This window comes from Rana temporaria, chromosome 8 (genome assembly GCF_905171775.1).
Source record: "Rana temporaria chromosome 8, aRanTem1.1, whole genome shotgun sequence".
Taxonomy (NCBI): Eukaryota; Metazoa; Chordata; class Amphibia; order Anura; family Ranidae; genus Rana; species Rana temporaria.
The window spans coordinates 29,434,897-29,448,532 of record NC_053496.1 but is presented as its reverse complement, the minus strand read 5'-3'; the positions used below and the strand labels follow the sequence as shown (position 1 = coordinate 29,448,532).

The 13,636-nt window shown below is 43.3% G+C and overlaps 1 protein-coding gene across 1 annotated transcript in view; it reads left to right on the top strand.

Annotated features, from left to right (window-relative positions):
- Positions 1-13,636, top strand: part of ABCC2 (ATP binding cassette subfamily C member 2) — a 99,648-nt gene that overhangs the window by 29,867 nt on the left and 56,145 nt on the right. Inside the window, exons 7-12 of the mRNA XM_040361459.1 lie at positions 1,356-1,581; positions 4,615-4,790; positions 7,576-7,753; positions 9,054-9,308; positions 10,699-10,764; positions 13,361-13,498. Coding sequence (XP_040217393.1) covers positions 1,356-1,581; positions 4,615-4,790; positions 7,576-7,753; positions 9,054-9,308; positions 10,699-10,764; positions 13,361-13,498 — 1,039 coding nt within the window. The remainder of the gene's footprint in view (positions 1-1,355; positions 1,582-4,614; positions 4,791-7,575; positions 7,754-9,053; positions 9,309-10,698; positions 10,765-13,360; positions 13,499-13,636) is intronic.

The following is a 13,636-nucleotide window of genomic DNA, read 5'->3' as shown; positions in this document are numbered from 1 at the left end:
CTATGCACTACCGCAATGTGGCTTCAGGGGGCAAAAAAGGGCTTGGCTCGGTCTAAGGAAAAGAATAGAAAAAAAAAGTACATGTCCAGTGAATGGGACTAACATAGTCTCCATACATGCCTATAATGCCTAGGTGGATGCAGCATCGGTCCGATGCTGCATTTGTCCCCCACCTCTGCACTGAGAGCCGAGCCATCGAACACCACCGATCGCTCGGTTCTCACAGATCCCCAAGTGGAGAGCTGATGACTGTCAATAATCAGCTCTCCTCTCTGCTCCTCCACGCTCACTGGAGACAGGCATCAGTCCAGGCGCCTCGCAGATCTAGACTTTATTGTCGTGATGACGCGGTGCCTGGACTGATTCCAGTGACGTCAGCAGAGAGTGGACTTCAGACCGCTCTCTGCTGAAAACGGGTTACAGGAGTGAAAAACGAATTGCAATCCTGTGACCCATAGGAGAAGCCCAGCCAAACGAGCTCAGGCTGGACTTCTCCTCTAATGCATTAGGATAAAAAACATTCTGTGTGCAGCAGCCCCCCTCAGCCCCCCTAATACTTATCTGAGCCCATCTCGATCCAGCGATGTTACACAAGAGGCCCGGGTGTACGGTACTCCCTCTCGTCATTGGCTGAGACTATGGTTTTGGAATGAGATGTTTAACAGACTTATAAAGGGGTGGTGGCAAGGTGTCCTCAAGCCTTTAGCCATATCGTGTTTTGGAAATTGATAATGCGCTTTTCCATCATTTTGCATTTGTGTTTACTACTCTTTATAATCAGAAAATGTCCTTCCATTGGGTGTAGGTTTTCTTGATGTAACATGTAATGCCACGTACAGACGGTCGTTTTTTGTGATGAAAAAAAAACGACGTTTTAAATCATGAAATAAAACGACGTTTTTGAAACTTCATTTTCAAAAACGACGTTGCCTACACACCATCGTTTTTTCAAAATGCTCTAGCAAAGCACGGTTACGTTCAGCACTCTTTTCCATTGAAGCTAGCTTCATAACTTGCTTCTGAGCATGCGCCGCTTTAAAAACGTAGTTTTAAACGTCGTTTTGCACACACACTATCATTTTAATTGACACAAAAAACGACACAAAAAATTCAAGCATGTTCGAATTTTTTTTTTGTCGTTTTTCAGAAGACATAAAACGACGTTTTCCCCACACACGGTCATTTTAAATGACGTTTTTAAAAACGACGTTTGTTTTCATCACAAAAAAACGACCGTCTGTACACGGCATAAGAAGTGCCCAGTCAATGAGGATTTGGGTCCCATGTCCACCTCTAACCTTTTCAGGAACATATTCACTAATACCAGTGTTTTATTTTTTATGTTGGCTTTTTAGGATTGTTGTGACAGGATATAAGCGACCACTAGAGTTTGAAGATCTTTGGGAATTAAATAAACCTGACCAGTCTAAGGTCATTTATGATAATTTTGACAAACATATGAAGAGGGAAGTCGCTAAAGCCAAGCAGGAGCTGGAGAAGCGTAGAAACAAGAGAAGGCAAAAGGGCAACAGCATTGAAATGAATGGACTAAGCAAAGCACAAAGTCAGAATGTGCTTCTGGTGAGTTCCTCTTTTGTCACACCCTCACATCAGTGGAGCCTGAATATATAAATGTAGCGCTACTGATAATAAGAAGCACTCAGTATCACACTGAGTGACTAAGAAAAACAAATATAAACTAAATAGTCCATATAAGTGAATGTGTCAAAAAAGTCCACAAAGAGTGAAAAAAAAGAAAAACTGATATACAAATAAATGTCCATTAAAGCGGAGTTCCGGCCACAATTTCACTTTTTAAATATAAATACCCCTGTAATACACAAGCTTAATGTATTCTAGTAAAGTTAGTCTGTAAACTAAGGTCTGTTTTGTTAGGTTGTTACAGCATTTAGACACTTTATAAAATAGAAATTGACTGGGGCCATCTTAAGTGTGGGCATCATGAAGCCAGACTGTATGACCTGGATTTCAGCCTTGCAGATCTCACACATGCTCAGTGCTGCACAAGCAGTGTAATAGGTTTCAGATCAGGTTTCAGCACCTGTACTGTCCAAGTCACATGATTCTTCGAGACTGGGGAGTGCACAGACTCCTGGAAAGTTACACCCACTACATTCCCAGGAGTCTGTGCGGTGTAGGTTAGGAAGCTTAAGCACCTAGGTGCAGGAAGAGGGAAGATTAACTATTCTGCCTAGCAACAACACTTTGAAGGCATCTAAAAAAAAAAAAAAAAAATCTTAAAGGACTAATGACATTTTTTTAAAACTACTGATGTAATGTTATATTTATGGGTGGAACTCCACTTTAATATATAATGTGAATTAACGCTGAAAAACATTTAGCCACGTGGATCAGCATGAAAAAAACATTCCTTCAGACTATGTAGAATAGATGTAATATGCTTACCAGATCCAGAGGAGCTACCTGTCAGCGACAGCAGATCATAAAGGCATAGGAAATCCCAGGAAAGATCGACTCAACTTGACTGACTACTCTGAGTGGTTGGAACCACAAACTTGGTCTTGTTGGAACCCGACAGTCCTTGACTGGAAACTCTCAATAAATGAATGGTGATCTGGATCGATGGAATGGACCCAGAAAAGGGGGAGACCCTCTACTTCCAGCAGATGTTGAGTGATGAAAGAGAAAACCCCCAAAAGGGATTACCAAAGCACGAAGGTGCAGCTTCAAAAACGTATCGTTATCCACTTTGAGCGTTTTCGGCCATTCATTACAATAGGCTACCATAAGCAAAACAAATTTGCTCTGATTCCTCGCTCCCTCCTGTGTTGTGCGAAAAGTGTTTGCGATGGAGAGCAGCACTGGAGTGAGGGACCCGTCTTCCTAACTCCAGTACTGCTCAGCTGGCCAAACACTTCAGGCATACCCCACTTTTAAGTACACAATGGGCTTTATTTACTAAAGCTAGAAAGCACAAAATCAGGCTCACTTCTGCATAAAATCCAATGAGCTTTCAGGATTTATTACCAAACCTTAAAGCGGAGGTTCACCCTAAAAACAATTTTCTAACATTACATTGAGCTGACTCTCGACAATGACAGTATGCCGTTTTTTTGTGGTTTTTTTTGCTGTACATACCTCGTACAGCTATTTTCTTCCCTGGCTTCCGGGTAGTGAATCCCGCGGAAGTGGGCATTCCTATCCAGCAGGTGATTGACTTGATGACAAAAACTACCTCCCCCCGTCGCATAAGGAGCGTCACGTGTTGCCGAAAGAAGCCGAACGGCGAGTCAGCGCTATACGGCACCTGCGCACCGCCATTCGGCTTCTTTCGGCAACTCGTGACGCTCCTTAGGCCCCGTACAGACGACCGAACATGTCTGCTGAAACTGGTCCGCGGACCAGTTTCAGCAGACATGTTCGGTCGTGTGTAGGCCCGAGCGGGCAGGATTCCAGCAAACATTTGCCCGCCGGGCCTTTTCCCAGCGGGCAAATGTTTCCGGACTTGTTTTAAAACAGCCCGCTGGAATCCTGTCCCCTCGGACAAGTTCGGTCGTCTGTACAGACCTACCGTACATGTCCGAGCGCCCGCCATCCCTCGCATGCGTCGAATGACTTCGACGCATGCGTGGAAGCATTTAACTGGCAGGGCCGCCCACGTCGCCGCGTCATCGTCGCGGCGACGGCGCGGACACGCCCCGCGTATTGTTTACGCGCGGATTTCTGTATGATGGTGAGTACAGCCACCATACAGAAATCCCCGGGCATACATGTACGGTGAAAATGGTCCGGCGGACCGGTTTCATCGTACATGTATGCTCGTCTGTACGCGGCATTATGCGACGGGGGGAAGTAGTTTTTGTCATCACGTCAATCACTTGCTGGATAGGAACGCCCACTCCCGCGTGATTCACTACCCGAAAGCCGTGGGGGAAAAATAGCTGTACGAAGGTATGTACAGCGAAAAAAAAATAAAAGATCTGCAAACTGTCAATGTCGGTAGTGAGCTGAATGTAATGTTAGAATTTTTTTTTAGGGTGAACCCCCGCTTTAATTGAACAAGTTGGGGGTAGAAGCTGATTGGTTTCTATGCATAAGTGAGCTTGATTTTGTGCTCTCCAGTTTTAGTAAATAAAACCCATTGTGTACTTAAAAGTGGGGTATGCATGTAATAGAACTTTTTCACTCAGTCTAGGGGCCGAACAAATAAAAAATCGAGCAGTTATCTCCATCAACACTATATAGCGCGGCTGGATGAATCTCCTGCTGAGACTATTGTATTCTGACAGCCGGTGCCAGCAGCTGTCAGGATACAATGGGCGCTGCCAAACAGTGACAGCAGCTGATTGGCTGTATTCACTGCTACCCGAGAATTATCTGATTTTCAGATCATTGTCATTTGGTAGGGTGCCAACAGGGGCCACCCACTGCTCCAATTGTATCTGGTTCATCAGAAACCAGCCGAAACTTAGATCAGAGCGTGGAGAGTTTTGGGTTAAAAATTAGGTGCTCACAGATTGGCAGATTATCAGCAAGCAGCCTGGCGTACTTGTTTAGTGCCGGGATGAAGATCAACAGCCTTGAGCAAGTAGAACGGATGATAAATAATCATGATTCACTGTTTATTTGCAGGATGAAAAGAAAAAAGGGAAAAAGAAGAAAGAATCTATAGATGGAACAGCTAAAGATTACCCCAAGTCCTGGCTCTATAAGACCCTCATTAAGGCTTTTTCCAATGTCCTCCTTCAGTCGGCGTTCTTCAAACTTATCCACGACCTTCTCGTGTTTGTCAGCCCTCAGATACTGAAGTAAGGCTTTGCTCTTGTTTGCATTTTCCTAAAATATGGTAAAATAAGTAGGAATATACTGTAACCGTAATCTTGAAAGGGTTTAAAATTCTAGAGTACTGTTAATTTCTATTTTTCCTCACACTTTTCCCCTCATTTTAATACCTAATGTAAAGTTAAGGGACACTAAAGGTTAATTTTTTTTTTTTTTAAATAACAAACATGTCATACTTACCTCCACTGTGCAGATCGTTTTGCACAGAGTGATCCTCCTCTTCTGGGGTCCCACGGCGGCTGTTTCGGCTCCTCCCCACAAGAGTTAACCCCCTCTGGGAAGCTCTCTCCCGAGGGGGTTACCTTTCGGGCGCGCTCCCATGTTATACACTCGGCGTGCATAGCCGCTGAGTGTATGACTCGGCCCCGCCCCCCGGTGGCCATGTCACTGGATTTGATTGACAGCAGCGGGAGCCAATTGCTGCTCTGCTTTCAATCTATCCAATGAGGAGCTGATCAGTCATTCAGGAGAACGACGCAGGATCGCGCCCACGGAGATTTTGGTCTCATGTAAGTAAAATGGGGGCTCGGGGGCGGAGATGCAAGGTGTTTTTTTCACCTTAATGCATAGGATGCATTAAAGTGAAAAAACACGAAGCTTTACAACCCCTTTAAAGAATATGTAAACCCACTGAAATCCCAGGTGTTCCTGCCAGTCCCTCTGCTTTTTTTTTTTTTTTAATATATATCTATACATAAATGTTTTGCCTTTCATTTCTATGTTAGACTGTATGGTTTGTTTTACAAGACGAGGGTTTACATATACTTTAAGGTCCAGGCAGATATAATATACACAATCAAATGCTCTATATTTACTAGTACCCTATTAATTGCTTTTTGTTGAAATACAAACAATGTAAGTACATGAATGTGACTTGGTATTAGTAGTTCCTGTACAGCAGAGGAAGAAAGAAGAGGAAGAAGCTGCGTAAGGAGCCAATCAGTTTATGTACTGATACCAAACACTAAAAGAGAGTTGGTTCAGCTTTAACAAACTTATAAAAGAAACTTACCAGGGAAAAATGAGTAACACTCAAGGATAATAAACTTTCTGGGCGAAGTGCTCTTAGATGCTTGTATAACTGGAGAAAGAATGTACCAATTTTTGAAGCTCTATGAGTTTAAATAAAACATTAGACTGGAAATATGGGGCCAAATTCTCAAAAAACCTGCCTAACTTAACTTTCAGCAGTTAAGTTACACAGGCGTTAAATTTCTACCTAAGTGCCCGATTCACAAAGCACTTACCTAGAAATTACACGCCGTGTAACTTAAGTGCCTCCGTCGCAAGGCGGTCGTCTGATCGAGGGGGCGATTCCTATTTAAATGAGGCGCGCTCCCGCGCCGGACGTTCGGCGCATGCGTGTGACGTCATTTTTCCCGACGTGCATCGCGCAAACGTACTTTACGCCGGGCTTTGTGGATCGCGACGGGACAATAAAGTTGCATCGGGTAAAAAAAAAGTTACGCGCCGGGAAAAAAAATGCGAAATTTAAAAAAAAACGCGGCGATCGAAAAAAAGGTTTGTTTTTACAAGGTCTAAACAGTTTAGGCCTTGTAAAAGCATCCCTAATTTTACGCATGCAAAACGTAACTTACGCAGAAATCACAAAGCTAAAAAGCTTTGTGGATCTGCCTAAGTACTCATTTGCATACGCAAAGCGGCATTTCGACTCAAAATGCCCCCAGCGGCAGATGCGGTACTGCATCCTAAGATCTGACAGTGTAAGTCTATTACAGATGTCGGATCTTCTGCCTATCTTTGGAAAAATCCTTCTGAGGATCGTTTCCAAAGATAGGCACAGGGATACGCAGGCTGAACAGCAGTTCCGCCTGCGTATCTCCTTTGAAGATTTGGCCCATAGAGACACCTGTGGCTATTGGCTATGCCTATTGCATGGTAGACATGTGCACTGCTGAAAAATGTGTTCGTTTTCAATTTCATTTGTTTTTTTGTTTTGTTTTTCGGGTCATTCGTTATGATCACAATTCGTAAATTCAAAAATCTGAAAATAAATTGGAAAGAATAACTAATAATAACTAACTTAAATTATAGGTGTTGGAATTTCCTTTCAAATTTGTTAATGAATGTAACAAATTTATCCGAAAGTTACAAATTATTTAAAATAACAAATGCAACACTTAAACAAATGGAACGGAACAAATTAATCATAAATAATAATAATTTATAATTTTTTTTTATTATTATAGTTAATTATTATAATTATTATTAATTCATTACGTTCCATTCGTTTAGATACGGCATTCGTTATTTTGAATAAATTTGTATTCATTACATTTACTAACAGCCAAATTTAAAAGAAAAAATTCCAATACATATCATTTAATAGTTAATAACTAATAATAACTTGACTATTACGATTTCAGATTTTCTAATTTTCTGTTTTTCAGATTTTCTGAATTTTGATTTGCAAATTTTCGAATTTACAAATTTTCGAATTTTCGAATTTGTGAATATTCAAAATTAGTTAAATGGGTTTTCGTTTAGATATTTCCAAATGAATTTGTTGAAATTCGTTAAATGAATTCGGAACAAATTGCACATGTCTATTGCATGGTGCCCAGAATCTCACACAAACCAATCACATATTAGGGTTACAAATGAATTCTGATTGGTTGCCTTGTGCTACTCTATGTTATTGTTTGCCTTATTTGTTTTCTTTAAAGGAACCCTGTGTCTCATTAAGGCCATGGAGTCTTAATGTATCCTTTGATTGTTGTTGTTTTTTAGGCTGATGGTCTCGTTTACCTCCAACCCAGCGGAATTCCAGTGGAAGGGCTATTTCTACGCCACTTTGCTCTTGGTTACCGCCTTAGTTCAGTCCCTTTGCCTCCAGCAGTACTTCCAAGGCTGTTTTGTTTTGGGGATGCGGGTGCGGACGGCACTGATGGCTGCTGTATACAAGAAAGTGAGTACCATCTCAGCTTATTGAACGTGTACAAGCTCATAATTATAGTTAGACTTTCCACTATATTAAATAGGTACGTCAGGAAAAAAAAAGAACTCTTTCCGTTAATTCCCAAAGGCAAGGTCTTCAGTATCTTGCAGCCTGCAGCTCATTGACCAAAGGGCTGTATAAAAGGGACACAAGCTTTGACAGTGGATGGAAAATGCACTACAAATAACAGCAAAGGGTGGGATACAGCCTACGCGTTTCGCACTGCGATCAGTGCTTAGTCATGGCTAACTGGCTAACATGGCATACTTTCAAGTTACCTCCTGGTCTCAACTGCAAGACCGGTACAGTGCCTTGAAAAAGTATTCTTACCCCTTGAAACAGCAGCTGCAGGGGATAGAAGCACCGGCAACGGCTGGAATTTGGAAGCCTATGAGTGACGTCATGACTCCCGGGATTACCAGCCATTGTCGAGCGGTCCCTCCTCTCCCCTGCAGCCACCACTGGGGATCACATGACCAGACCGAAGAGGTCTAAATTTAGGTAAGTATACACATCTTTTTATACAGAGGTTAGGTAGCAATGAGGGGAATGGGGACATTATTAAACATAGTTAGTGTTTAGAGGCGCCTGTACCTGCATCGGAGTAAATAGTCACTCTGCTACAATTGTCAATGACTTTGCTGGGGGGGATATCCTGGTGACCATTGTCATTGGGACAAAAAGTAATGGGAGAATCCAAAATTCTCAATTGTCTCCAGAACATGTGAGTGGAAATCTTCAATAGGGACAGTTGTTCAGGGGCGAACTGACCATTGAGTCACTCAGGCACTGCCCGAGGCCCCATGTCACTAAGGGGCCCCATCAGGGCTGCCAGGCTCCGTAAAACCAGGGACAGTATGTAAAAATCTGTTTTTTTTTTACATCTGTCCCTGATATGTCTGAAACTGACATGCTTCTGATGTGAAAATCCTGAGATTTTAGCTGCCCCGCCTCTGCACTGCCTCCTGGCATGGTGGCCATCTGTAAGCCCAGCGGCCCCATAGTCTTCTATTGCCACTGTCCTAGAGGGAATTTGGAGAGATTATTTTTTTTATTTTTTATTGTGCCTGGAGGGCAGAAATTGAAGGGGATTTTCCAAAATTGGACACAAATCACAACAAAAACATGTAAGAAATGGCACATTTTCTTTTCAAAATTTAAATAAATTTAAAAGAATTTAATTTCACAAGAATACGGATTCAGGAGAAATTTTGGCTTGGAGTCCCACTTTTTGTAACTACCTTTTTGTTTTTGATTGTTACCTTTGCAGGCTTTGACAGTTTCTAATGCTATCCGGAAGGAGTCGACTGTTGGGGAAACGGTGAACCTGATGTCTGCAGATGCTCAGAGATTCAATGAACTGACAAACTTCATCCACCTCATCTGGTCATCACCAATGCAGATCGCTATATCAGTGGTCTTTCTGTGGGAAGAGCTGAAGATCGCAGTTCTGGCAGGCCTAGGGGTGATGATCCTGCTGATCCCCATCAATGCTGTGCTGGCCACCAAATCGAAGTCCTTTCAGGTAGGACATAATGTACTACTCCAAAGCCTCGTACACACGATCGGATATTCCGATGGGAATTGTGTGATGGCAGGCTTTTGTCAGAAAATCTGACCGTTTGTACACTCCATCGGAAAATTGTTGTTGGATTTTCCGACAACAAATGTTGGATAGCATGCTTTAAAATTTTCCGACAAAAAATGTGTGATGTCGGATTATCCAATCATGTGTACATGATCCAAAATTACAAACACGCATGCTCAGAAGCAATGCTAACCATAAGACAACATTAGCAGAAGTTGCCCAAAGGTGGTACTAGAGAGCTGAAAAAACATGTTGTTTCCTGTTTGTTGGCCGACAATTCTTTGCCATTTTGTATGCAAGACATGTTCACGGCCAACGCCCTTCGGACAAAAGTCCTACGCTTTGTCCGTGGGAAATCCAATCGTGTGTATGAGGCTTTAGAGTGACGCTAATGTGAAGAACATAATCCAAAGTGGTCCTGAGCCCAATGTCATTCAGACCTAGGCCCGGATTCAAAAAGGACTTACGGCGGCGTATCTCCAGCTACGCCGTCGTAAGTCCGAATGTGTGCTGTCGTATTTCGGCGCCTGATTCAAAGAATCAGATACGCCGGAATTTGGCCAAGATCCGACAGACGTAAGTCTCTTACGCCGTCGTATCTTGGGTGCATAGTTACGCTGGCCGCTAGGGGCGCTTCCATAGATTTACGCGTAGAATATGCAAATGAGCTAGATACGCCGATTCACGAACGTACTTGCGCCCGCCGCCTTCATATACGTCGTTTGCGTATGGTGTTTTGTAGGCGTAAAGTTACCCCTGCTATATGAGGCGCAGCCAATGTTGAGTATGGACGTCGGAACAGCGTCGAATTTTACGTGGTTTACGTCGCTTGCGTAAGTCGTACGTGAATAGGGCTGGGCGTAGGTTACGTTCACGTTGAAAGCATTGAGTATTTGCGACGTGATTCTGAGCATACACACTGGGATACATCCAAGGACGGCGCAGGCTCCGTTCGTTCGGCCCTTCATTTGCATGGGGTCACGGCTCATTTCAGTACAACACGCCCACTGCCTTGTTCATTTGAATTACGCGGGCTTACGCCGGCCCATTTACGCTACGCCGCCGTAACTTAGGGCGCAAGTTCTTTCTGAATACGGTACTCGCCTCTCTAAGTTACGACAGCGTAGCGTATCTGAGATGCACTACGCCCGCCTAAAGATACGCGATTCTTTATGAATCCGGGCCCTAGTATTCTACTGTACATTATTGGCAACATTAGCACTAGAATTCTGACACTCTAAACATTTAACCGGCTATCAAGCATTTTGCGCTCGCCTAGGGTGATGTATCACTTGTACATTTTCTAATAACACTTTGTGTTTTACAGACAGAAAACATGAAGAACAAAGATAAACGTTTGAAAATAATGAATGAAATTCTCAATGGCATCAAGGTAAGGGTTAAACAAAATGCCTTCTTACCATCATAGGTGTGCGCAGCCTATTGCATTAGGATGTGCACCTCACAACTCAAACCTTCTCACTTTTGAGACAAAGGAAGGGATTGAGGAGAGAGATTCCCCAGTCTCTTTCTCCGAAGCCTCAGCTGCACTGGACAGTGAATGAATGGGAAGTGCTCTGTGCTGAGCGGCTTCCTGTTCATTCACAAGCTAAAGCATAGTAAACGGTTTACTATTCTTCAGTTATGTATGAACACAGTGAGTGATCGGTACCAATCACTCATCGTGTTTATTTAACCACTTAAGGACCGCCTCCTGCATATATACGTCAGCAGAATGGCACGGGTACATGTACAGGTACGTCCTGTACATGTACCCAGCCGTGGGTCCGGTCCGAAGCTGCGGGACCCATGGACCCAATCGCCGCTGGGGTCCCACGATCGGTCCCCGGAGCTGAAGAACGGGGAGAGCCGCGTGTAAACACGGCTTCCCCGTGCTTCACTGTGGCGGTTGCATCGATCGTGTCATCCCCTTTATAGGGAGACACCATCGATGACGTCACTCCTACAGCCACACCCCCCTACAGTTGTAAACACACACTAGGTGAACCCTAACTCCTACAGCGCCCCCTGTGGTTAACTCCCAAACTGCAACTGTCATTTCCACAGTAAACAATGTATTTTAAATGCATTTTTTGCTGTGAAAATGACAATGGTCCCAAAAATGTGTCAAAATTGTCCGAAGTGTCCGCCATAATGTCGCAGTCACGACAAAAAAATCGCTGATCGCCGCCATTAGTAGTAAAAAATTTTTTTTTATAAAAATGCAATAAAACTATCCCCTATTTTGTAAACGCTATAAATTTTGCGCAAACCAACCGATAAGCGCTTATTGCGATTTTTTTTTTTTTTACCAAAAATATGTAGACGAATACGTATCGGCCTAAACTGAGGGAAAAAAAATGTTTTTATATATTTTTGGGGGATATTTATTACAGCAAAAAGTAAAAAATATTGCATTTTTTTCAAAATTGTCGCTCTATTTTTGTTTATAGCGCAAAAACTAAAAACCGCAGAGAAGATCAAATACCACCAAAAGAAAGCTCTATTTGTGGGAAAAAAAGGACGCCAATTTTGTTTGGGAGCCACGTCGCACGACCGCGCAATTGTCAGTTAAAGCGACGCAGTGCCGAATCGCAAAAAGGGGCCTGGTCCTTTACCTGCATTTTGGTCCGGGGCTTAAGTGGTTAAAAAAAGGAAGGGGTTGCTAAATTACATATTTCCTTGCCCCTTCCCCGCTCTCCATCCTGAAACGATCGGCCGCAACATTCTGCGGGAAAGGAGAGGAGAGAAGCCAGCAGCACTGCAGGTGGGACATAGAGGGGAGGGGGGCCTAGGCAGCCAGGGCAATCTGTGCCACACAGGGTGATTAAATAAATGGTGATGATAAAAAAAAGACTATACCAGCTCATAATTCTAGCGCACTGCCAAAATAAAATTCTTCTTCTAGTGTCTGACACTAGTAGCTCCCTCTAGAGCAGTGGTTCTCAACCTCAGTCCTCAAGTATCCCCAACAGGCCACGTTTTTAGGTTTTCCTTTATATTTCACAGGTACTTAAATCAGAGTCAATGGCTTGGTATTGGAAATTCCCAAAACACAGCCTGTTGGGGGTACTTGGGGACCGAGATTGAGAACCACTGCTCTAGAGTAGTATTTAGTAGTTTTCTCAGCTGCTTAGCTCTTACCTCTCCCAGCAGTGACTCCCCCATTCTTGCAGGGACTCTTTAACTGATATATCCTTGCTTCCTATCCAGCAGTGACTCTGTAGCTCAGCTCCCTCTCCCAAGAGTGACTAATGACTTGGTTCCCCCTACCTGCAGTGACTCAGCAGCTCAGCTCCCTCTCCCACATATAGTTATGTCTGTGGTGCTGACACATGCAAGAACATCACAGTGGTGGAACATTTGCCAAGATGTGTTGTGTTATATCATGAGCCTTCTGTGATGCAATTGCCTATATATGCTTCAGTTTAATTCTCCCTGCTAATTTAATGCTGTGGGTTAGAGGTAACAGGTGTTTTCATGTGTGACTCATCTCTCTGTGAAGACTGTTCATATGTTAAATAAGGCTAGCTTTTGAAAGGCCTTTAATTGTGTGATAACACTGTCTAAAACCTTTTGTTGCTCAGAGGTGTTAATAGGTGTCAAGCTGCATGCAGGGACGAAACGTCTGCCTAGGAAACTCAAGTGTGTGAAGGTGGTTTGTTGTTATGCTGTTTAAGGAATGTGCAGTGATTAGACATGATAATTATCGGTCGGTGCCGACCTGTCTAGAATGTTTAAGTAATTAGCCTTAGTGTGTGATTAGGGGGGTGGAGATCTCATTGTTGCTTTAATGCCTTGTACTGTATAAAAAGCTGAGAAGAAACCATTAAAGTGTGTTGTTCCAGCAGTAAGCTTGGCATGTGTGGCTTGTTGGGGCGACTCCAGGAATATTCCCCCTTGTGGAATATTGGGTGATTATCTTTATGGGAAGAAGGGAAGACTTTGACGGGGATATCATTCTAATACCGTCACACCTTCTATTGTAGATCTTGAAGCTATACGCCTGGGAAACATCATTTGAGAAGCAGGTGGAGGTTATTCGTGAGAAGGAACTGAAGAACATGTTACGCTTCGCCTACCTCTTCTCCGTGTCACTTTTCGTCTTTACCTGCGCTCCTTTCCTGGTAAGATGGGTGAATGTTACATGCTGCTAAAGTGCTCGGCACAAGTATGAACTGACATCTGGCTGTATTCACAATCATGGCACATATGGCACAGTGCCTAGTGTATCAGAATTGAAGGGGGCAGCATCAAGCCTCAAC